Here is a 25,041-nt window from a genome sequence, read left to right on the forward strand (position 1 = left end):
GACTTCGGTGGCCTCTGATTTGAATGGGGGAAGTCTGACTCTCTGAGTTCTCCCAGCTAGGAACGAGATGATCCAGTCCAAGGCTTTTCATTGTATGCCAATGTTGCTGAGGCGTTGTATGAGGGTGCTGTGACAGACAGTGTCGAAGGCGGCGGAGAGGTCGAGTAGAATGAGGGCCACTGTTTCTCCGTTGTCCAGTAGTGTTCGGATGTCGTCCGTTGCTGCGATGAGGGCGGTTTCGGTGCTGTGTTTGGCTCGAAAGCCGGACTGTGAGGGATCGAGGGAGTTGTTGGATTCAAGGAAGGTGGCGAGTTGGCTATTGACGGCTTTCTCAATGACTTTGGCAGGGTAAGGGAGGAGGGATATGGGGCGGTAGTTTTTAAGTTCAGAGGGGTCTGCTGTGGGTTTTTTCAGGAGGGCGTTGACTTAGGCGTGTTTCCAGCTTTCTGGGAAGGTAGCAGAGTTGAAGGAGCAGTTGATGACCTCGCGGAGATGGGGTGCGATGATGGGGTCTGCTTTGTTGAAGATGTGGTGGGGACATGGATTGGCGAGCCAGAATGGATGGAATTCATTAGGCGGATGGTGTCTTCAGTGGTGATTGGGTTCCAGGCGCTGAGGTTGTTAGAGGGCGGTTTATGTTCTGAGGGGGGTGGAGAGGATTGTTCGTTGGAACTGTTTTCGAAGCTGTTATGTATGTCGGCAATTTTGTTGTAGAAGAAGGAGGAAAACGAATCGCAGAGGTCTTGGGAGGGAATAATGTCGTTTGAGGCTGCGGTGGGGTTGGTGAATTCTTTGACGATGTTGAATAGTTCCTTGCTGTTATGGGCGTTGTTGTCGAGTCGATTCTTGAATGCTGATTTCTTGGTGGATCGAATCAGCTGGTGGTGTTTGCGGGTGGCTGCCTTGAAGGTGGTCATGTTGTCGGTGGTTGGGTTTTTTCTCCATGTTTTCTCGAGAGTACGGCAGTTTCTTGGATTTCTTAAGGTCATCGTTGAACCAGGGGGCCTTTTTGTTGTCTTGTTTGGTGTGATGGTTTTTCAAGGGTGCTAATTCGTCAGCGCTGTGAGTGATCCATTGTTTGAATTTGATGGCGGCTTGGTTTGGGTTCGATGAGAGGGCGGGTGGGTTTTGGTTGAGCGATGTGAGGAGTTGGTCGGAGGTGATTTTGTTCCAGTTTCTTCGGAGAATAGGTTGCGGGGGGTTGTGGGTCGAGGTGGTTTTGTAGCTGAAGTAAACACAACTGTGGTCCGTCCAATGGAGAGCTGTGGTGCGATCGAAGGATATCTGTTTGCTGGAGGTGAAGATTGGGTCGAGCGTATGTCCGGCTACATGGGTGGGGGTGTCAACAATTTGTTTGAGGCCGAGATTGGCCAGGTTGTCAAGGAGGGTGGTGGTGTTGCTGTCATTTTTCTTTTCCAGGTGGAAGTTGAGATCTCCTAGTAGGATGTAGTTCTCGGAGGCGAGGGCATGTGGACTGATGAAGTCAGTGATGTCTTCGCTGAATAGTTTACGTGTTCCTGGAGGCCTCCGAGAGTGGTTCTAGGGTCGGTGTGGATCTGGAAGTGAAGGTGTTCGGCGGTTGCGAGGTTATCGTCGGAGCTGGTCGTGATTTTGATGGTGTTCTTATGGACGATGGCGATGCCTCCTCCGGTTTGATTGGGGCGGTCTTTTCGGGTGATCTTGTAGCCATCCGGGATGGCTATGGCGATGTCGGGTGTTGATGATGCGTTCATCCAGGTTTCTGTAAGGAAGGCGACGTCCGGTGAAGCAGTGTCGAGTAGGTCCCAGAGTTCGGTGGCGTGTCTGTGGACCGAGCGGGTTTTCAGCAGGATGCACTTCAGGTGGTTTGAGTCGGAGCAGTGTTTGGAGTTAGTGGATTTGGTGTGGGTTTTGATGCTGGTAAATATGCATGAGTGGCAGGTGAAAGGACCATGGGTACGTCCCGGGGCAGCCTCGTAGCATTGTGGTGTGCGTTCGGGGTTAAGGGCTATGAGGGTGGCGGCGTCATATGTTATGCGGGAGGAGTGCGGTGTGCGGGGGCCAAGGGGTCTGGCGCTGGGCGCGGTCCAGGGGCAGACGGGCGTAGACGGGCTTACCTTTGGCGCACCTTCGGCGCGACCGCTGCGCGTGGACGCTGCGCGCAAAGACAACAGACATATATAGATAGTGGAGGGGGAGGGGCGAGGGCGGAGCAGCTGGGAGGCGGGGTGGAGATCCGGGGATGGAAGGCAAAACAACAACAACAAGCAAAACAAGATGGCAGTCGGCCAAATTCAATGCAGGGTTGGGGCACAAACTATGTAAAAATGCTATGATACTTCTAGTGGGACCGGCACAGGACACAATTAATCAAAAAGTTAAATGCAGCCAGCACAAACAAAGCAGAGCGTTGCAGCGCGCTATGGAAGGCTAGCGCTACGCTAATATGCTAATCAGCACAAATGGGACTAGCGCTACGCTACTATGTTAATCTGCACAGATTGTAAGGTAATGAAGCGCTATGTGGCGATCTGGCTCACGAAGGAAAATAATTCAACAAATCAAGCGCAGTTAAATGCAGGCAGGGTCTGGTGGTCACGATACCAGAATGAAGGTCGGGGAAGCAGCGTGAGGAGGAGCGACCGCTTCTGACGAGTCAGGACGGTCACAGAGGTCTCGTGGAGGGTCCGAGCCTGACGATCTGTGGGAGGGCGGAGCAGCTGGGAGGCGGGGTGGAGATCCGGGGAGGGAAGGCAAAACAACAACAAGCAAAACAAGATGGCAGTCGGCCAAATTCAATGCAGGGTTGGGGCACAAACTATGTAAAAATGCTATGATACTTCTAGTGGGACCGGCACAGGACACAATTAATCAAAAAGTTAAATGCAGCCAGCACAAACAAAGCAGAGCGTTGCAGCGCGCTATGGAAGGCTAGCGCTACGCTAATATGCTAATCAGCACAAATGGGACTAGCGCTACGCTACTATGTTAATCTGCACAGATTGTAAGGTAATGAAGCGCTATGTGGCGATCTGGCTCACGAAGGAAAATAATTCAACAAATCAAGCGCAGTTAAATGCAGGCAGGGTCTGGTGGTCACGATACCAGAATGAAGGTCGGGGAAGCAGCCTGAGGAGGAGCGACCGCTTCTGACGAGTCAGGACGGTCACTAGGAAGACTAGGAAGTGTGGAAAGAACATCCTTAAGATGTTGACCTGCACCAGTCATCTACATCTTTGCCTCCCTGCACTACCAATCGGGCAGATTTGAATGCACAAAATAATCTACCTAGATAAGGTCATTTTCTACACTGATTTTCATTTTCTGCTACCTATATAGTTAATTAAAACCTGATCATCACACAGAAGTCCTTCATCCGGTCCATATAAAAATGCACTGCTGGGGGCGGAGCTTGCCAGCGCCGATGGCGGACGCATAATCCCGCAGCTCTGCGCCATCGCCGATAATATCCTGAAATTATCCTCTCCCGGCGGTCCCTTCAGGGCCAAGCAGCACTATAAACACCCGCACAGCCCCGGTGGGGATTGCGGGCGAAATTGGAAGCATCGGAGCAGCCCAGAGCCGTCAACACCAGGGACGAGTGGACTGGCGCACTAGGACGCGGAGCCACGGGCGTGCGTCGTCTGGCGTGCTGAGACGAGCGGCCGTGAGCGGCGGCGAGGGCCCGGCTGTCGTTGGGACCCCCTTGGACATCGGAGGTAGACCTGCAGATCCCCTGCGAGAGCAGCTGAGCGACCTTGGTGACGCACCGGCGACTTACCTTTACTGGGGGGCATAGCGCGGTGCTCTTCGGGGGTCCACGCACCGGCATGAGCTGTATGGCCTGCAGTGAATGAAGCCCCCTCACTGTTCAGTTGACGGAAACGGCGAGGCGCCATTCTACTTGGGGCTGATCCCTGCGTGCGGAGGCCCGGTGGAGGCGCTGCACTCCCTGCTGCATCGGAGGTGCTGGCGACTGGAGAGCCAGGCACCCGGGAGTATTTTGGACCGCTCCTTGATCACTGCAAACCCCCAACGGTCCATCGGCAGTGGGACTCGGCTGGCTGCTACCGGTAACGAGCTGCGCACGTGGAAATCCTCCATTTGCCTGGTGCGTGTTGTCGCTGAAGCATCGGGCTGCTGGTGCTTGCGGCCTTGCTGGGCCGGACCCCAATATGGGTAAAGTGGACAAGACCCAAAGTAAGCTCACCTTTGAGAACCGCCGTACTAGGACCCCTGAGGTCCAGAAAGCTGAAACTGCACACTCGACTGGAGGCGCCGAAGGCACGTTCTACTCGGACATAAAAGCCCTACTGGTGTCGATGGAGAAAGGCCTTCAAGACAGTATGGCATCGATAGGCATTAAGATTGACGCTCTTACCTACCGTATGGATCGTATGGCAGAAAGAGTGGACAAGCACGCGGAGCGCCTGGACTTGTCTGAGAGGCGCCTAACAGAAGTAGAGGAAGCCCAAACGGAATTAGACAAGGACCGTAAACAAATCGGCAAGCTACTGCAAGTAATACAAGATAAGTCGGAGGATTTGGAAGCTCGCTCAAGACGCTCTAATATACGAATTACCGGAGTTTCGGAGACAACGCAAACGGGCAAAATGGAAACTTTTGTAGAAAAACTCCTAACTGCATTACTTGGAGAAGGTGTCTTTTCCCCGATATACATCATGGAGAGGGCGCACCTCACGCTGGGCCCCCGCCCGCGCCCTGGAACCGCCCCAAGGCCGATCATCGCCAAGCTATTAAACTACAGGGATAGGGACACGGCCCTGAGGATTGCCCGAGAAAAGAAGACGCTACAGTATGAAGGCTCTGAAATCTCCTTATATCCCAACTTTACTGCTAAGGTCCAAGAAGAGCGCAGGCATTTCGCACCATACCAGAAGCAGCTTCGCGACCTCGGGCTTGATTATGCCATGCTGTACCCTGCAAAGCTCAGAATTAACCGGCAGGGACATTCCCACTTATTTACGGACCCGAAGGCTCTACAAAAGGCCTTGAAAGGATGGACAAAAGAACATCTGAGCGACTTTGGTGGCCAGACACTCGGAGGGGGGGACGGCAGCCAGCTGGAGGAGTAAGACTAAGGACGCCTAACAGCATGGTAGTCACGCGTCTTGGGGTGACGCCATATCTGGAATGACGGCTCCGCCTGGCCTCGGAGTCTGGAACTATTTTGAACATTGAACCTAGCTCTAGATGTAGAGCGTCCACAGCTACCCAGCGATTCACCAAGAGTACGGACTGACTACCAGATGGGTGAGATTATTCCGATCTGTATCATTGTATACAACCAGCATGTGTGCCTGACAGGCACTAAGTTTATGATAATCTACCCCCCTGTTTTTATCTTAATTTTTGATTGGTGGGCGGGTATGTCCTGGCTTCAGCGTGAAGGTAGCGCCTCAGGGCTGTGAGACATTTGCGTCATTGTGCTGGTCTTTGATGGTTCATGCCGTGATATGTTTGGATGGCGGTGGTGCTGGAGCTGGGTTAATAGACAGAACTGTCTCAAGTTGAATCACAGACTTCCTGGCAACCTTGACCCATGCGCTGTGAGCACCCGCAGCTCCTTAGGGGGCTATCTAAAGTATTCGGGGGAATGGGAGTGGGGTGGGATGCTGACCTGCAAGGCCTAGTTGGGGTTGGTCTGCTGTGGGAGGGGGGTGGAGAGATGTTGGGGTGGGGTAGTTTAGTCATTCAAGGGGATACATACCATACCATTTCTTACACTAGGTCTACACTGAGTCCGCAAGCTGTGCTTCTTACTGTTGCGCCCACATTCTGCAAAGATGGCGGCAATGGCTGACGAAGCAACCAACGCGCGTGCACCCAGGCTCAGGGCACTCACGTGGAATGTTCGTGGTCTTAATGACCACAGAAAGGTTAGGAAAGTAATTAGTTACCTACTGCACCAACATATAGACATAGCATTACTCCAGGAGACACACCTACCTACTAACAGTAAGTTGCTGCAATGTAAGGGCCTAGAGGGAAATATTGCTGCTGCAGGATTCACTACACACGCCAGAGGGGTCATCACCTGGGTGAACCCAAAATCCAAAATAACACTGCAGATACTGGAGGCTGACTCGGAGGGTAGATACGTAATTTCCAGCTGCACTGGCCTGGGACTACGTTTGGTAATTGTCAACACTTATGGTCCCAACTTTGACTCTCCGGACTTCTATCGGACCTTAGCGGCCAAGACTAAACAATACGACCTGAACTGCCTTTGGTGGGGGGGGGCGATATGAACCTCACACTTGACCCTGCCCTGGACAGGTCGGCTGGCCCGCGCCGTAGGCCCTCAGCGGCTGCGGTGGAACTACAGAGAACCATGACATGTCTGGGCCTTGCAGACGCCTGGCGATATCGCAACCCACAGCAGGGGGGCTACACACACTACTCTGCATATCATGATATACATACTAGAATTGACTACTGGCTAGTCACCTCCTCCAGATTAGGACTTATCGCTGGCTGTAAAGTACTCCCGAGAACACTCTCTGACCACTCCCCTGTGCTCCTGGAACTGTTAGCTCCGGGCAAGACTATCCCGCCATTCCCGCCGTACTCTCTACTAGATCCGGTTTTCAGAAGTGAATTGGCTGAAGCGATTGACGTGTTTTTGACACAAACCTGGGCTCTGTTGAGAGCTTCCAAACCATCTGGGAAGCCTTTAAAGTGTACATACGAGGGGTGGCAATGTCCAAGCACTCCGGAATCCTTAAATCCATTAGGAAGAAACTGTCTGACCTTGAGAGACGGCTAGAAGGCCTGGAGGAGAGACAAAGGAGGCTAACGGACAGCGAGGTGGGGGAAGAAATCAAGACTTTACTTGCAGAATACCACGAGGAGGCTGACAGGGAAATTAAACATATGGGGAAGTTTGCCATGGCTAGGGTGTACGGAGAGCGCGACAGACCTGGGGCGGTATTGGCCAGGATCATTGGAGGTTCGAGAAAACGTCAACACATCACAGAGATACTGTCACCAGACGAGGAGGTCCTTACTGATCCTTCTCATATAGCTGATGCATTTAAAGCCTATTACACAGAACTGTACTCTTCGCAGAGTGGGGGTCTAGAAGATGACATTGAGGACTATCTTAGCTATATTGACATTCCCACACTAACAAACGCGGACAGGGAATTCCTAATGCAGCCTATCGACAAAGATGAAATATCTGATGCTCTGTCGGGCATGAAGGCAGGGAGTGCACCTGGCGCAGACGGCCTCACGGCAGGATTCTATAAAGCCTTCAGGGACCAACTGATCCCGCACCTGTCTGCTCTCTTCGATGATATGTGCGTAGAGGGCAGCATGCCTGAGTCAATGAGAGAGGCTCTCCTGGTAACAATACTAAAGCCAGGAAAGCCCCGAGAGGAGTGCAGTTCGTACCGGCCTCTCTCCTTGCTAAACGTTGATGCAAAGCTGTTTGCCAAGGTACTAGCCACTCGGCTGGCGCTTCTGGCACCTAGCTTAGTGGCCCCTGAACAAGCGGGATTTATCCCAAGCAGAAGCCTGACATATAATATTCGGACAGTGCTAGGTACAATACAACATGTACGGCACGATAGGAAAGCACTGGCGATTTTTCTTGACATGGAAAAGGCGTTCGACTCTGTCGAATGGACATATATGAGGATGGTTTTGCAGCGTATGGAACTGGGACTGCCTTTCTTCCAAATGGTGGGAGCACTGTACTGCCGGCCTCGTGCTCGTCTTAAACTGAATGACTTGGTCACAGACTCTTTTCCAATCACCAGGGGCACCAGACAGGGCTGCCCCCTTTCGCCTCTGCTGTATGCCCCGGTGGCCGAACCTCTGGCCTGCGTCCTTCGGGAGTACCACGGAAACGAAGGCATAGGCTTCCCAACATATAAAATTCTTGTGTCAATGTACGCTGACGACACCTTGTTATATGTCCGGGATCCGGATAATAACCTATCCTCTATCCTCAGGGAGGTTGTTCGCTTTGGTGCACTCTCTGGGCTGAGGGTCAACTGGTCGAAGTCACTGGCATTCCCCCTGACTCCTACCACACAACCTACTGCAATGGAGTACCCTCTCCGTTGGACAACAGACACGGTCAGGTATCTGGGGGTGCAACTGCACACAGATTCCGAAACCCTATTTAGGGCTAATTATGGCACGGCTTTCAGCAGGTTGGAGGACGATGTGGCTAACTGGTGCAAGCTCCCGCTCTCGCTACTTGGGCGAATTTCTATAATGAAGATGGTTGTATTGCCCAGATTCCTATTTCTATTTATGACCATCCCGATGGTCCTTCCCAAGTCATTCTTCCAGCGGCTACAACAACTGATGACTAACTTGGCCTGGGCGGGGGGTCAGCCGCGTGCGAAATGGACACTTCTTACACTGCCTTACTCCATGGGAGGGCTTGGCACGCCAGACCTCGAATTATACTACAGAGTGGCACAGGCAGCGCACCTACACACCTGGATTCATGGGGACCGTGATATACCACACGTGCGAATGGAGACCCTTTTCGCCCGCCCTCTATCTCTCCCTCATACAATTTTTGAACCGACAGATCGTAGGACTGGAGTACTAGACTCAATCTTTTGCAGGTACAGAATGGCGCACTGCTGTACTCCCCTATTATGCCTATTGATTGGGCCCGGTGGCTGCCTCCTCTCCAGGAGAAGGGGGTAGTTGCTGAATTACAGAAACTGAACATTAAGGTCACGGGTGACCTGTTCACTGATGGAGTCGCCAAGACCTGGGAACAGGCGGCAGGTGATCGCGAGTTGCCATCCCTCCTGACGAGGTTCCAGTTTTACAGAGTTCGCCACGCCCTTTCTGAACTTTTGGGAGGGGACATGGCGGAGCCCCCAGAGGTGAAAGAGCTCACTTACGTCATTAAGGCCGCTTCTCCCCAAAAACTGCTCACTAACCTATATGCACTGTCGCAAACATACAGAGAAAACAAGTACACCAAGGCACGTCTAGCTTGGCAGGCAGATCTACAAACCGTCTTGGATGATGACACATGGCGATACTGCTGCATAAACACTAGGAAGCTTTCACTAAATGGCCGTCACAGGCTGGTTCACTTTAAATTCCTTATTAGAATATATTACACACCAGCCAGGCTCTGCAGATATGGTCTTAGAACCACAGCGGAATGTGAGAGATGCCATGCTCCAGATGCGGACTTTCTACACCTGGCGTGGCAATGCCCTAGAGTATGGGACTTCTGGGAGAAGATCTTTGCCGAAATCAGCACTGTTGTAGAAATTGACCTCGCACCAGACCCTATGATGGCCTTACTAGGATATACCAAAAAGCTGCCTAGAGCTGCGCGAAGGCTATTGGACATGGGGTTATTAATGGCGAGCAGGGTTGTGGCAGGCTGCTGGATGAGAGGCCCTGCGCCTACGCCTAAAAGATGGGCGCATGAGATGACATATTGTTGTACGCAGTCGGAGAACTATAGTGAGCTCCTACCTCCCACCAGCAGACCTACGAACTTTTGGGGACTCTACCAGACCTATCTGGCGGTTAAAGGAAACATCACCACCGACACAGAGTCACAGGGTGTTTGAGACTCGTGGGTGCCAATACCAGTCTAATTGTAACACTGAGAATTAATCTGAACAAGAGACACAGACAGGGGGAGGGTATGGGAGATTTGGTAATGTCACTCTTGTTTCTTTTTGTTTCCTTTTTTGAAAATACGAAAAATAAACTAATATTTTTTTTAATTTTTTTTTTTTTTAAACGCACTCCTTTTTTTAGATCCAGCCTTAGCAGTTTCTCCTCATCTTTTGTAGGGTGAGGCAGGGGAAAAGAGGATGACATTGTAATAAACCGACCCAGGTGTAAAGGGGTTACCATTCTGGGGAGGAAAGCAGCTGTGGTTCTCAGGACTAACTTGTCGGTATAAAAAAAGATGAAGTGTGACTTGATGCTTGGTGCTTGCAGCTCACTGACAAGAACGGCCACTTGGAAAACCGTATTAATGTTAAAAAAAAAACTTGAAGAACAGTGGTGGAGGAGCATAAACAGATGGGATGGTTTGCCAGGGAGGCAAAGGAAAGATGACAAAGTGGCCAGATGGACAAGTTACTTAACTCCGCTAACGCCTTATCTGGTAGAGACTACTTAGCCGCAGATTCCTTACCTTAGAATTTATTCCATGAGCAGTACCTCTTGTGTGCCAGTAGGTGACATCGACTGGCTCAGCATGGCGTCATCAGCGACAGGCGTGCACGGGTCCTATATAGGCGCCACTCCAGTGTGCTGACATCAGAAAAGTTTGGCAAATTTCCACCCCAGGAGAGCAGAGCCACAAAGAACACTGACCTCTGGTGTGAAAAACTCGGGTCCTGAAAGGGGAAAGTCCTGTCCCTAGAAATAAGTTCACAGAGCAGTGAGGAAGGGTGGTAAAGAACCTGAGGCTAGACAGAGTCTCTACCAGAGAAGGCGTTACTGAAGAGAAGTAACTTGTCCATCTGATTGAGACTTTCAGCAGCAAATTCCTTACCTTATTATAGTTACCTAAGCAATACCTCCCTGGAGCCGGGTCTGCAAAACAATTCCATACCAAAAAGTAGTGGCAGTCAAGGCAGTAGTGTTTTGAGAACATGGCAAGAAAGTCCACATTGCTGCCTGGCAGATGTCCAGGACAGGGATTCCGCATGCTAACACAGTGGTCGCAGCCGTGATTCTGGTGGAATGAGCACCCAGACACTGAGGGAGTTGCTTCTTAGCCATTGCGTAGCAGATTTTAATGCAGTGCACAATTCATTAGGAGATGGCCCTCCTTCTGCACAGCCTTTCACTTCTTTGATTCAACATACCCCATGAAGAGTTGGTCATCCCCCGGAACTCTTCTGTGCAGTCACGGTAAAACGACAATGCTTTAATTGGGCCCACACGGTGAAGTTGCTTCTCTTTCTTAGAGGGATGTGGCAGACCTTAGAAAGTAGGCAGAGTGCAACAGAGATCCTCTCGAAGAGGCAGCCTGATCAGAGGACCGATGGCCATGCTCAACAGCTCGGGATTCCAAACTCCCCAAGCACAGTCTGAAGCCGCAAGGATGACTTTAGCCCGGTCACTCCTGATGTTCTTGAGTACTCTGGGCAGGAGTGGTAGGGGCAGAAAGGCAAACAGGAGGTCTGAGCTCCACCCGAGGCACAAAGTGTCTCAGAACTAGAGCCGCCTTGGAAACGCCAGGCACAGAATTGCTCACATTGTGCGTTCTCGGGTTGGGCAAACAGATCTAACCAAGGCTCGCCCCACTGCTGTAGGAGACCTTGCACCACCTCTGGAAGAAGATGCCATTTGTGATCAGCTAAGCCTCTTCAGCTGAGTTATTCCACCCTGGAGTTCAGAGAGCCTGCCAGGTGTTGAACCACCAGGGAAATGCCCTGCTGTTCCAGCAGTATCCAGAGACGGGGTACCTCCTCCAAAAGGGTCCATGACTCCACCCCGCCCTGCTTGTTACTGTAGCACATGGCAGTGGTGTTGTCCATGAACATCTGCACTAGCCTTTTCTTGATGGAGGGTAAAAGGCTTTTAATGCCAGCCGGATCGCACGGAGCTCCATATGGTTGATGTGGAGTCTGGATTCCGCCGGAGACCAGAGGCCTCTGATCTCCACCTCTCCCCAATGGTTGCCACATCGCAGGTGTGATGCATCTGTCACTACTGTCAGATCTGGTTGAGGAAGAGAGAGGGGTCTGCCACTGACCCAATTGCAGTTAATTAACCACCACTGCAGATGTTGTGCAGTTCCCTCTGACATCTGGACCACATCGGAGAGATTTCCTGATGCTGCACCCCCTGGAACTTCAGGTCCCACTGCAGAGCCCGCATATGCCAGTGGGCGTGTGTCACAAGAAGGATGCAGGAGGTCATGAGGCACAGTAGCCTCAGAGTCAGTCTCACTGAAATTCAGAATAGATGCTGAAACATCAGTATCATAGCCTGAATAACCTGGACTCGCCATTTGGGAGGGCTGGCCCGAAAAGGCACCATGTCCAGAACAGCTCCAGTGAATAGAAGCATCTGAGAGGTTCGCTGAAGTCTAGAGGTGGAGAGGACAGCCTGGGGCGTTCCGCCTTCGACAGCCAGTCATCGAGATAGAGGAACACAAGCACCGCTGATCTCTGCGGGTGAGCTTCAAACACTGCCATCACCTTGGTGGACACCTGAGGGGCACTGGTGAAGCCAAAAGAAGCACAGTGAACAGAAAATGCTTGTGGCTCGCCGTGAACCGCAGGTAACACCAGTTGGCAGGCAGGACAGGAATGTGGAAATATGCACCCTGCAAATCCAAAGCTACCATCCAGTCTCCCAGGTCCAGGGCAAACAAGACTTGAGCGAGCGTGAACATTTTGAGCTTCTCCTTCTTGAGGAAGAAATAAACAGAGCGAAGGTCTAGGATAGGACAAAGGCCTCTGTCCTTCTTGGGCACCGAAAAGTAGTGGGAAAAGCAACCACAACCTACTTATAACAGCGGCACCCTCTCTATGTCCCCCTTGGCCAAGCGAGCAGTCACGCCCTGACGGAGCAGAGAAGGGTGGTCCTCGGTCAGCATGTCAAAAGCAGGTGGAAGGGTAGTCTCGAAGGGGAGGGAGTAGCGCCTCCGGACAATCTGTAAAACCCATAGTTCTGATGTGCTAGACCGTCAGTGGTGCAGGTGATGGTGGATCCTGCCGCACACTGGGTGCCCATGATGATAAAGGGCTTAGAGGCTGTGGCTCCCGCAAGGGTGGTGAACTGGCCAGGCTGCTGGATATCTGACCCACAAGGTCTATGGGTGTCATGTCCCCCGGAGCGCAGAGGCTATGAAGCTTGCGTCCTGTAGTGGCTGGGTGGGTACAGAAGTGGCTGGATGCCCCTTCTGTGGCCACGAACGGAGTAAAAGGCAGATTGGGGGTCACAAGGGGACATGTAACAGCCCAAGGACCTGCCCGTAGCTCTGCTGTCCTTAAAGCGCTACAGCGCTAAATCTGCTAAGATGGGAGCCATCAAAGGGCATGTCAATAATCGATGCTTGGACATCCCCAGAAAAGCCAGTTGTCCTCATCTGGGCATGGCACTGTAAGGACACTGTCGATTAAATCGCTCTACCCAGTGAGTCAGCGGTATCCAGTCCACAACTTATGATGAACTTGGCTGCATCTCCCCCGCCAACAGCCTGGGTCAGGACAGCCCAGCCTCCTCTGGGTCTGTCAGCAGGGCTTGCGCAATCATGTCCCACAGAGCGTGGGAGTAGCGGCCCAAAACGCACCTGGTGTTTACCGAACACAGTGCCAGGTTGGTGAAAGAAAACATCATCTTCCTTATGTTGGCCAGCCTCTTGGATTGCATATCCGGGGGTACGGAGGGTTAAGCACCATCGGAGGTGGAGGCTCGGACCACCAAGCTCTCTGGGGTAGGGTGTTGCGGGAGGAATCTGGGGTCCCCTGGAATGGGATAGTGACGGTGGGCAATTCACAGGAGCAACAGGTCCTAATAAAGATACTAGTAAGGGCTTCATTAAAGGGAAGAAGCGGTTCTGAGGGGGACACTCCGGCTGAAGCACCTCAGTCAATACATTGCTCTCGCCCTCCACAGAAGCAGGTTGAGGTTCAGGACCTCGGCCGCCCTCCTCACAAGCATTGTGAAGACCACTCACTTCTCTGTAGCCACAGTAGGGGGAGGAAGCATGCCAGTACCTGGAGAAGGAAGTGTACAGGCCAAATCCTCACACCAGTCCCCATTAGGGTCAACGGGCTCATATTCTTCAGGGTTCAGCGACCCTTCCCAAAGCTCCGCAAGTTCTAGCCCATAAGAAAAGGGATCAGGCTCCGGCCTGGAAGGCATGGCTCCAGTCAGCACCAGAGTCAGCGTCGGGCGACACCCATCTGGCTCTGTGTCGGAGTCAGGGATTAGAATGGAGATGGCACCACCACCGGCGTGGGTAGCATCAGCATCGGGACCAGCATTGGGGAAGGTAGAGGTGGCACGACAGGCGCCAGTCTGTATCCATCTGTTGATCCAAGGGGCACCACTGGCACCACGGCCGGAGTTGAAGGCAGGGATCCAGCAGAGGCCCCTCCCAAACCTGCAGGGCCTGAAGGCACACAAGCAGGAGCAGGCCATTGAAATATGAGCCGCATGGCCTCATAAAACTCGCACCGGCTCCCAGACACTCGGGGAAGTACAGACCCGACCCAGGTGCTGGCTCAATCACAGAGCTATGCCTCGAAATCTGATACTGCTTCGACTCGTTGGCTGATGGATGAGGTGAAGTCGAAGACCTATTCAAATTCTTGGTTTTCTTCTGATGGGACCTACCAGAGTGGCACAAACACTTCGAGTGCAATACAGATTTCGGGCTCCGTGACTGCTCCCGGGACTTTCCTTTTAACCAGGAACGCGACTGTTGGTACTGCACTGTTGAGTGAGTATATATATACACAGATGATTAGGCTGGTACCCGTATCATTTGGGGCACTGCTGTTAATGGTAGGAATAAAAATGGGCTTAGCCTTCCCTGGTTAATGCATCAGCTGCTGGAGACTGTATGCAGTCCTGGTGTGACAAGTATTTATTGCTCTTTCTTGGAAGGCAGAGTACCAGTACCTGGATACCACAATTTCCTCGGTCCTCAAGATAAATCAGGATCATGTGGCAGCTGTAATTGGTGCAGCCATTCTTTCTAAATTGAGTGTGGCTTTCTGCACAATGGCTTTCAGGGATATTTATTGCTTTTGCAGCTTATCAAGACCTTAACACTCTACCACTGGCACACATCATGGGGCAAATGGGTTGGAGATAAATAATAAAAATCACTGGATTTCAGTTTCTCAGAAACAAATTAAACACTACTGGATTAGCAGAGTAAACTACTGTTCACAGTCTTCAATTACTTGCCAACTTGACATCATTTAAACTCTGAGGACTTGCAGATGCATTGTTACCGCTCCTTGGAGTGAAGCCAGTTTTCTAACAGTCTTACAAGTGGTTTGAACTCCTCAGCTTTGTCTATTCAACTTGGATTCACTGATAAATATACATATAAATGGCATTAGCAGGTACATATCATGAATTAGTTAATCTTACTTTTCTTGTGCTGTGCTGTTCTTTCCTGTATTGCTGCTCTGAATGGGGCCACTCCAGTTCCAGGTCCAACCATTATCACAGGGGTGTTAGCATCTTCAGGGAATGTCATTCCTCCTTTTTTAACCCAGAGGGGCACTTTGACTTCACCTGTGTAGGAAATGGCATTTGTAAATGTATGCATACTTTAGATCTCTTATGAAAGGATGAACAAGTAAGATCAGCAATAATAGCATCAAACTTCGAACCATCCAGTGGAAAAAAAACGTCTTCACCACTGCTGAACATCATGCATGCCAAACAGGTGGGTGAACAAAGAACACTCGGATCTACAGGGTAAAACAATCTGCTTTCAGTCTAAATCGCGAACTTGGAAATATTATTTACCATAATAAAGGTTCTCCAGTCTATGTGGTCATTTAATTTGTATCAGATTGGGATTTGCCAACCACTCTGACCTGTCTCTCGCTTTTAAATTCACATTGCCTCCACCAATGCTGCTCTCTGACGTGTTTGTGGATACTATGTCGGAAAGGAGGTATCAACTCCGTTTAATCACCAGCTGATAGAGGGAGAAATGAGGTAAGTGAAAGGTGCTTGCTTGGTGTGTGTCGGCACAAGGCAAGTATGACCATTAAGTGCATAAGCCTATGTATATAAATGCACCTTTTGCATGCAAGGTGGTCTTCCCTAACTTTGTGGAATCTGTTCAGTTACAGCACGTATGTTTGATAGTTCATAAAGCACTCTCATGCCATTGCTGTTGCTAAGAAAGAAGACTGAAATAGCAATGAAATCTAGCAGACTTAAAATAAGCACACACAAGTCTTAAGACTTTCTAAGAAAATGTGATGCTTCTCACTGGGTTGCAAACTCAAGAAAGAGATAAAGTACTTCTGAAAGTTCACTTAATTGCAACCTACAGGTCACAGACTGGAAGCCTATGGGTAGACTCAGCCTTTCATCTGTATGATGTAAATTAAATGAGTTGTTACAACTGTGATTAAATGAGTTATGAAAATGCACTCCTGCCTCTTTCATCTGCCAAGTCTATCAATTCTTTTTTTTAGCAATAATGGTGAAACAAAATATACATTTCAAATTCGAATTCTGAATTACCATTTTGTGGACACAGGGATGACAGCCAAGTGGAGCAGAGGCCAAGACGTGGCTTACTCAGGCGTGTCTTGTACTTGACAACTGCCAGGAGGATCTGGATTTTGTCTGGATGAACCTGAAATACCAAAATCCAAGTTATGATTCAAACACAACAAAATTAAAAAATACGCATAGAAAGAACTGAAGCACTTGTCATTTTGACTATACAGTGAAAAACAAAGTATGATTGTCATTTCCAAGATTAAACCAATATATTGTTTGTCAGGTAATTTGTTACTGTTAAAACTGAAGGCAACAAGCAGCTTTAATTTTTATATATTGTTACAAAAACAGAGGGAGGCTCGCAGAGTGAGAAACGACCTAAAATTTATTTGTTTTTCACTCTTTACAAAACAATTATTCAAACCATATCAGATATAGGTACATCTCTTTTTCATCAGCTCTAGTATAGAAATGTAGCTGTGCTTTGCCAAACAATAAAAAAAGAGATAAAGCTGCTCAGGTGTATTTCATCATCAATCTCCGAAAACCTTTTCATGGTCTGAGAAGCATATCAAGACCCAATTATGAGTGGCTTGTTATATTTCGACACGTGCGTAAACCGCTGTTTATGCCCGGGTAACAATTACACGTTAAAAGGTGTTAAACGCATCTGATAATTATCGGATGCATTAAATACCTCAAACTTCGATACGTTTCGCCAGGTCAAACCTGCCAAAATTTAACAGAAGAAATGTGTATGGTGCGTACGGTCCATGCGGATTTTGATGCATTAAATACCAAAATATGCATATTATTGTCCAATAACTCATGAATGTAATTTATCTGGTACGTTAAATAACATCTAAACTTGTAATCAGGGTCACAGTGTGTTTGTATTTCCTACTTCTTAATGTCACAGCCACAGAGCAGAGAACTAATGTTTCCCCATTTCAAAGGTATCCATTTTGTATAGAGTCAGAGTACTCCTATCCATAATTTGGAATGAAGTATTCTCGATTGCGGAGAATACACTGTGAGAAGCTTCAGATACAGCGTCACCATCTGACAGTCACTGGATTTTTCAATGAGCGCAAAGTGGTCCTGTTATTTGATAATCTGTGGTTCAAGTCATGACTTTCATCAGTGTTGCTAATGTAGTCCAGCCGCTATATTATCATTGCTTTTCAGAAGGCCATTACATTTTAAAGGGCAATATTCAAATGTTTGAGTCAATATTAGAGCTTTATGTGCCTAGTGCAGAGCGCTCTTTACTGTGTCAGTAACGTCTCTGGCACTTAAATAATTTAAAAGTGCAAATAATTTGCAGGGTGATCCAAGAGCTCAATCTTTCAAATCTAAGACCAGATTTACAATTTTTTTAGAGATCCGAATTTATTAATGCAATTTGACATTTCCCAGGTTCAGTTCATTATGTCAATACATATAAATACATTGTGCTACGTTAGAGTTCCATCCAAAACGTGTAGCACGACCCTTTGTAGCTTTTTCAGGGCTATGTGGAAAATGATCGGCAAAAGAAGAAAAATCACAATTGTTATAGTATCTCAATAAGAAACCAAAATATTTGCAGTCACAATCCTCAATGTGAATTTTTATAGAAAGGAGTTTTCAAATTCTGGCTAAGCAACTGGTAATAACCTGGAGGCGGTTTTGTAAGGCCACAAAGGTTGTAAAACCGATTATAAGAGACAAAAGATAAACAAGCTATGTATGCATATATGTTGCATTATTACTCCTCCTAACCGTAGTCATAAAAAACATACCTACCCGATTAGAAAACGTGTGCTGGATGTAACACTGATGTACCAAAATACTTTAATTTATATGGATATTGAACTGAAACTTGGTAATGCCAAACTATATGAATAATTCAAGATCTCATTAAGAACTGCAAATCTGGTCTTAAATGTGAAAGATTGGGCTCTTGGGTGCCATATTTAAAGCAGATCAGCAGTTTTCCATTGGACCAATGTGTGATCCTGCACAACAGGTACCTTACACCCAGACCTTATTCAGTTCCCACTTTTCTAATATACTCAGCGGTATAGTAGGTAAACTCTGTATATTCTACAGATACTTATTTTCAAATGTATTTTAAGCATGTGATTCTACATGGATTACCAGGATTGAGAAGAAAAGTTATTTCTAACAATAGTCAATAGTTCTCTCCAGAAAGAGGTTGTGTATATTCAGAAACGGTCCTCGCTACCACCCCTTTTGAGAATGAAGTCCTTTATATTGGGATATTGCTCCAAAACAAAAGTTACATGATGCCTATACTAGTATCTTCCAACGGACAGGAAGGTATGCTATGAGGTGGTATTTTTTTAAGTACTCTGCGTCAAGATTTGTGCTTCTTTAGTGATGAGAGGATTTGTCCAATTGTGAATGTATCACAAAAGATGCGCTGTGTGAGGAGGCACTAGACTAGGTTCAAGAGGGAAGTGAGCAGTGCTTAATTTGAGCTGGAGCCTGCCGATGGAAGCCATTGGCACTCAATTTTGGGGACCGGAACTTATTTTTCCTCTTCAGACATTTCCTGAGAGCAAAAGAAGGAAAAACACACAAGGGAAAGTAGACGGAAGAGAAAGACAGACAAGCATTTACAATGCAATGGTTTTGGCATTATTAAAGGTAGAGCTATTGGCATTGCTCATGACATTTTTTTTTTTTTTTAAATCATAAATAAATGGCATTGTCATTTACATTGCCAATAGCTTAATCGTTAAATAAATGGCATTGTCATTTACAATGCCAATAGGGGCGGGTTCAAGCCCCCTAACTAAGAAACATCAATAGATTATAACTCCTATTTCCTATGCCTAGTTTCTCCTTTTCCTCAATTGTACAAATGGAGCTCGAGATCCCCCCCACCCCAACACACACACTCACACACCCAACAACCGAGGCTCATCTTTCACTCTCCTCCTTATGCATTTATGCTATTAGGACTTATTTCCCGAGTGCGCACTGGGTCGGCACATTCGTAATGTTTGTCATGTTATTCACAAAACATTGAACTAAAGTGTGAGAAAAAAGAAACGTGCTTGTGTAACCTGAGAGCCGGTTAACTAACTAAGAGAGCTGGTGTGCACGAAACAAACAGAGAAAGAAGGAAAGAGAGAGAAGAAAGTAAGTAGGGTGAGAAAGCAGGACAAAGACTGAGGAAAGCCACAGAGAAAAGGAAGAGCGGAGGGAATTGGGAAAGCTAGCAGAGTAATGCAGGAGATGGGAAGGGGAAAAGAAGACAAAAGGAGGAAGCGGCAGTTACAGCAGGACCGGTTTATATTTGTTGCATCACACGTACAACAGCAGACGCTCACTCTGTACATAATGTTGAATGTATGTCGGTCTAATTCGGCCATCTGAGTGAGTCATACACAATTATAGCGCGCCCTGTCACCCCCAGGCTCCCCCCGTACCTACGGATACGTTCCGAAGTGAAGGACAGACACAGGAAGTGAAGGACAGACACAGGTACCGAAGCCAGGTTTTGGTTTTTACTGATGTGTTGCACTGCAAAGAGAATACAGGGCTACGAATCTCATTCATGTAGAACGGTTCCCTATGAAAGTCACACAGAGCACTTCAAGAGCAGCTGGGAGTCGTGCTGTCAATACACACTGCGGGACTCGCGGGGGGGCGGGGAGGGGGGATGGGGGGGGACAATACCACGAACCATGAGCAAGCCGTAATCCAGAGGTCTTCAAACTTTTGAAGGTGGAGCCCCCCAGCTGATTTTTTTTAAATGTCGGGCCCCCCCCACCACCTGACAGAAATTTCTGGAATCTGGTACATTACATAATCGACCGCCACCCGCATATCCCTGGCCATATCCGGCAAATAATGTTCAAAACAATGAGTGTGTCCTCCTTTTCCATGAATTCCCTCACTACCACTCACCAACAATGAGCCTCATCTCTCTATAGCACCCTTCTGGCAAACATATACGTTTTTTTTATAGTGCTACTCATAGTTTCATCATACTCAGGGACATATGTACAAGCACCTATAGACACCACACAGTCACTTTTTACGACGTTGTGGTGGTGATAGGGGCATTGCCGTATTTACACGGCAGAGTTAAGCCACTTAACTTGGCTTAACGCTGCCTTGTAAATAAGGCCCTCTTTCATACTATGCTTAGCGTGAAAGGGTGGGCAGTGGGTGTTGCAGTGGGCGTTCCACTGCAACAGGCACTGATTTTGATGTTGCGCCCTATTTACAAGGGCAGCGTAAAAGTGAAGCCGCGTTAAAATTAAGAACAGGGAAAACCTGGTCTTAAGCTGGCGAAACTAGGAGAAATACATTATTTCTCCTCATTTTTGATTCATCCATGTGTGCTGCCTTGTGCATCACACATGGAAAAAGCAAAATGCCTTGTATTTGTACTTTAAAAAAAAAATCAATTTTGTGATTTCTGTGTGTGCTGCATTAAGCAGCACACATGGAAGTGAGACAAATGCCATTTAAAGATTGTTTATGTAGAGGAAGGTCCCCCTCCTGAACATAAACAATATTTCCCCGGCACCCAGACACCCTTGCACTATGGCGCAATGGTGTCTGCATTGGCGCTACACTGCTAAGTGTAGCGCCAGCGCAGGGGAAACGCAAGGCTGCACCATATTGTTGTAAATATGGTGCAGCCTTCCGTTTCTGAAGTGGCGGAGAGAGGCTAACGCCTCACTCCGCAACTTCCTTGAACATATGCTCCTCAGTTCTTTGATCTGCATGGTACACCTGCTTTGTAGCAGGCACATTAAGCCTCTGTGCTGTGAGGGTGGCAGGAGTGCTCATGTGAGTGCACAGTGAGGTATGTGACAGTGTGAGAGCAGGGTAAGTGGAGTGACTGCAGGGTGATTGAGGTGACCATATGAATTTGGGTGTGCATGTTAGTGCAGAGTAGGACTAATGAATGCATGGTTAGTGATGGGCTTGTTTAAGTGAGATTGCAGATTGAGCAGTGCGGGGGACAGGTGAGTGAAGTGTCACATGAGTGCAGGGTGTGTAGTGTGCTTGTGTGGCTACAGGTTGAGGTACAGGGAAAACAGCGGAAGTGCATTGTGAGAGCAAAGTGATCACTGAGTGCAGGCTGAATGGTGTGAGTGCATGGGGGTCAGTATGAGGGAATTGTGATCGCTGTGAGTGCAGGGTGAGCATGAAAGTGAAGGGCGAGAATGAGGAGCAAGTTTTCACTTGCAGTAACTCAGCATGCTATTGACGGCAGCGCAGGGTTTCAGATATGTTAAACTATTGCTATTGCAATTATGGCATTAACCAGGGATCGAGGGTGGAGGAAATAAATACTGGGCTGATCTTGCAACAAATTTCCAGTTTTATGATTAGGGTTGCCAGCTCATTATTTTGATGTCCCAGGTGGTACAAAAATAAGCAGTCCCCTAAAGCTCTATTTTCAGCACTTATCTGTGCATACTCTTAACAGCAAATATAAATAGAGAGCACTTTAAATTGTGTTTTAGGGCTGCCTGAATGATATGACTGATAATAAAAGGGAATAAAGACAGAAAAGTCACATCATAAATGAATACATACTTCTTTATAAACCATTTTAGTGTCAAGAGAAGCAATTTGCAGGCTGTTTAAAAAACTGTTAAAAAAACTGACTGGGATTTGTCTTTTGGCAACTTAAAGCCCTTTTAGCCCTGTGATCATTGTGCTCCTGCCAGTGTAATTTAAAAAGAAACATTGTTGCCTTTCTGGGAAGAGCTGTCCCTCCCTGGACGGGGTTAAATTCCTAGAGCTGAAATGCTTCAGCTGCAGTGGGAGGAAGGAAGCCTTCTCTGCTAAAACTGAAAGCAAGTAACAGAAATTCATTTCATCTGCAGTGTGAGGAAAGGAGTCTCCTCTGCTCTGAAATAGTTGCTTTCAATTTTAGAAAAGGGGGCTCCTTGCCTCCCACTGCAGCTAAAGCATTTCAGCTGTAGGAATTAACCAGGATAGCCCCCCCCACAAACCCAGTGTGTGGCAGCCTGGATGAGACAGCTTCCCGTGCACACAGCTGTGAGAATTTCACAAGTCTTTAAAATACCTTTTTCTTGTTAATGAGGCTTTAATGGTTTTCACCCCTTCTTCGGGCCCCTGCAGCTTCACTCTGCCATTTGTTTCTTCAATCAGTAGAGGACAAAGGTGAGATTTACGGAGGAGTGCGCGTCCCCCCTGAGACGGTGTCGCGCCCCCCAGGGGGGCACGCCCCACAGATTGAAGAACTCTGCCGTAATCCAAGTCTCTCAGGACACAAGGGAGGGACAGGTGTTCGGACAGTACTTTCATCACTTATGTTAAATAGCTCAGGTACAGAAAGGCATTCTGCAGAAGAGAAAACTGATACAAAGCCTTACACAGTCACATGAAGAGTGAAGTAGATTTCGAAGAGCAAAACATTGAAGTCTAGGCAAACCCGGACCATAAACCCACACTAGTACACGAAAGATTAAAATGTAAATATATTACCAAAACATATTGGGAACAAGGAGGGTAATGGGGGGGGGGCATGGAAGGAACTAGGCCGTGCAAACACGACACTAACATGAAAGATGAAGGAGAGTGAAGCGGAGGAGGCGCGTGTAAGGGCACAGAGGAGCAGCGGGTGGGGAGCAGCCAGGGGAGAGCAGCCGGGGGGGAGCAGCACGGATCATGCGTTTAACCCTCACTCAAGACGAGCAGTAAAGGTGCCACCACAGACGGGAAGGGGTGCCCCGGCCGAGTGCGGATTCAGCGCGCACAATCAGTGCAAGCAGGGACCATTACTGAGGGACAAAGAGAGAGTCAGTCAGCAGCAGGCCCGGGCTCCGTAAATCCCTAGACTAGCTCTGTGTGTGTGTGGCATTTAATGCAAAAAAAAGACGCTACACAGCTCCCCTTAGCGCCTCAGCTCTGTACACGAGGTGAGGAAGTAAGATTTGCGAAATGTCCCCTGTAAGCTGGCTCCGGTACCAGTCGCCTGTAATGGCGTGCATGTGAGCCGGCCAACCCAGCTCCCAAATCAGCAGGACACGGCCCACCCAGCAGCGCTCCCCTCCGCAATGGTCTCAGGCTCAGGTTCCGACTTCACTTAACGCCTGCTGAAGACAGTATTACAGGCTTAGTGCTGTCTGTGGACCGCATGAGACACTGAGGGCGCTGCATAGGAACCCGGAGCGAGGGGGAGCTGAGCCAGGAGTGGAGTAGGTAGGCAGGGGGCAATGTATGTTGGCAGAGCGCCGGATACCAGCTACTACCCACTCTCCAGTCTAGCGCCCCCCTCCCCGACGCTGAGATCCTGTGCGGGCGGGCACAGACACCAGACTATCAGCAGCTCAGACTTGTGTTCCAGAGCTCAGCTGAGAACAGAGCAGGCTGGGACAGGCAGCGAGTGGAGCAGACTGTGCAACTGAGAGCACGCACAGCAAGCAAGAGGCGGATTAGAGAACCTACCACAAGGGAAGCCGTGGGGCACAGCAACCGGAGCAGGAGGAATCCGGAGCAGGGGCCGGCATCGCCCAGCCCCGGAGCAGCCTAACGCGGCTCCTCTTTACAGCGAACCTGGTCTCGGGCAGTCGGCGGTGAATTTAAAGCATGGCCGCAGCACTTCTGGAGATCGAGGGCCGGTGACGATACAATACCGGCCCTCGGGGCTTCACTTTGATCACGGGCCGGCCTTCATTTAAGACACCTCTGCACACCATTCAGCTCTATGATTTCCCAATACGGCGTTAGAAACGCTGATGTAAATGCGCGGCTGAATAATAAATAAACAATTAAATAAACAAAAAAAGAAGCCACGCAAGACTTAAACGCCACCATGTTTCTCCGAGGTGAGGCAGAAACGCCTTGGAGAAAGCACGGTCATTTTTCGGATTGAGGGGCGTGTTTACGTTCTCTCCTCTTCCCATTGGCTGGAAGCTAAAATTCCAGCCAATGGGAAGAGGAGAGAAAGTAAATACAAAGAAGCTCAAAAAAACGCCCCTGAATCCGACAAAGACGGGGCTTGGACCGAGTGACGCCCCTCTCCTCCAATAGCTGGCCAGCATTTACTAGGCCAGCCAATGGAGAAGAGGGGCGGGTTCCAAGCCCCCTCTAAGAATCATTAAATCTTTGGCTCCGCCCACTGCTACGTAGTGCGACGGTCCTCGACCTAAAAAACCATCACAAAGGGAGTAAGCATGAACCTACAATACTGATATAAAGGGCCACAGAGTGTCGGGCAGTGAATTAAAGAGCCCTGAGGTGGTTTTAAGACTGCATGGATTTGGTATTCGACACACTAACATTTAATAGTGCCAGCCACAGGCTTCTGAGCAGAGCTTTGGACACCGGTACACTTTGGATGTGAGAGCGTCTCTGGTGAGGATCATCCCTACTATATACAAGAGGATTTCATCTTCATGGGTGGTGCTAACCCCTTTCCCTTACAGAGAAAGGGGTTACATCCAAATTTGTTCTCCCCCCCCATGAATGTCCACAGCCACATTCACAGAATACAACTGTACTTCACGGACTTCCCATCGGAAAATAGATACCACTCCCACTCAGGAGTCTGTATCCAATCAATGGTCGGCAGGAGCAAAAGCAGACGCAACCCACTGATACATCTCATTGCAACTCACTTTGAGATCCCATTTTACTTCTCCTTTCTCTCACCAATCACAATGTGCTGCAAGGGAAATATTGTCAATTGTAAGTAAGGCTCCCAGTTTCCGTTTTTCCTGATTTTTACAGATAAATACAGACAGAAAACAATGTGTTTCCTGTCTGTATTTATTTTTAAATAGCGGAAAAATAATGAAACTTGTACTCTTGTGCGAGACTGTTCATGCTGCGTTTCATGAATTACAGGCAAAA

At 48.7% G+C, this 25,041-nt stretch overlaps 1 protein-coding gene across 2 annotated transcripts in view; it reads right to left on the reverse strand.

Annotated features, from left to right (window-relative positions):
* The window catches only part of NDOR1 (NADPH dependent diflavin oxidoreductase 1), a 206,077-nt gene that overhangs the window by 23,259 nt on the left and 157,777 nt on the right, over positions 1-25,041 (reverse strand). For both annotated transcript variants that reach the window (XM_078642145.1, XM_078642146.1), the window contains exons 11-12: positions 16,198-16,312; positions 15,082-15,228 (exon numbers count right to left, since the gene is read on the reverse strand). In XM_078642145.1, coding sequence (XP_078498271.1) covers positions 15,082-15,228; positions 16,198-16,312 — 262 coding nt within the window. The remainder of the gene's footprint in view (positions 1-15,081; positions 15,229-16,197; positions 16,313-25,041) is intronic.

Source organism: Lissotriton helveticus, chromosome 5_1 (assembly GCF_964261635.1).
Source record: "Lissotriton helveticus chromosome 5_1, aLisHel1.1, whole genome shotgun sequence".
NCBI classification, from domain to species: domain Eukaryota; kingdom Metazoa; phylum Chordata; class Amphibia; order Caudata; family Salamandridae; genus Lissotriton; species Lissotriton helveticus.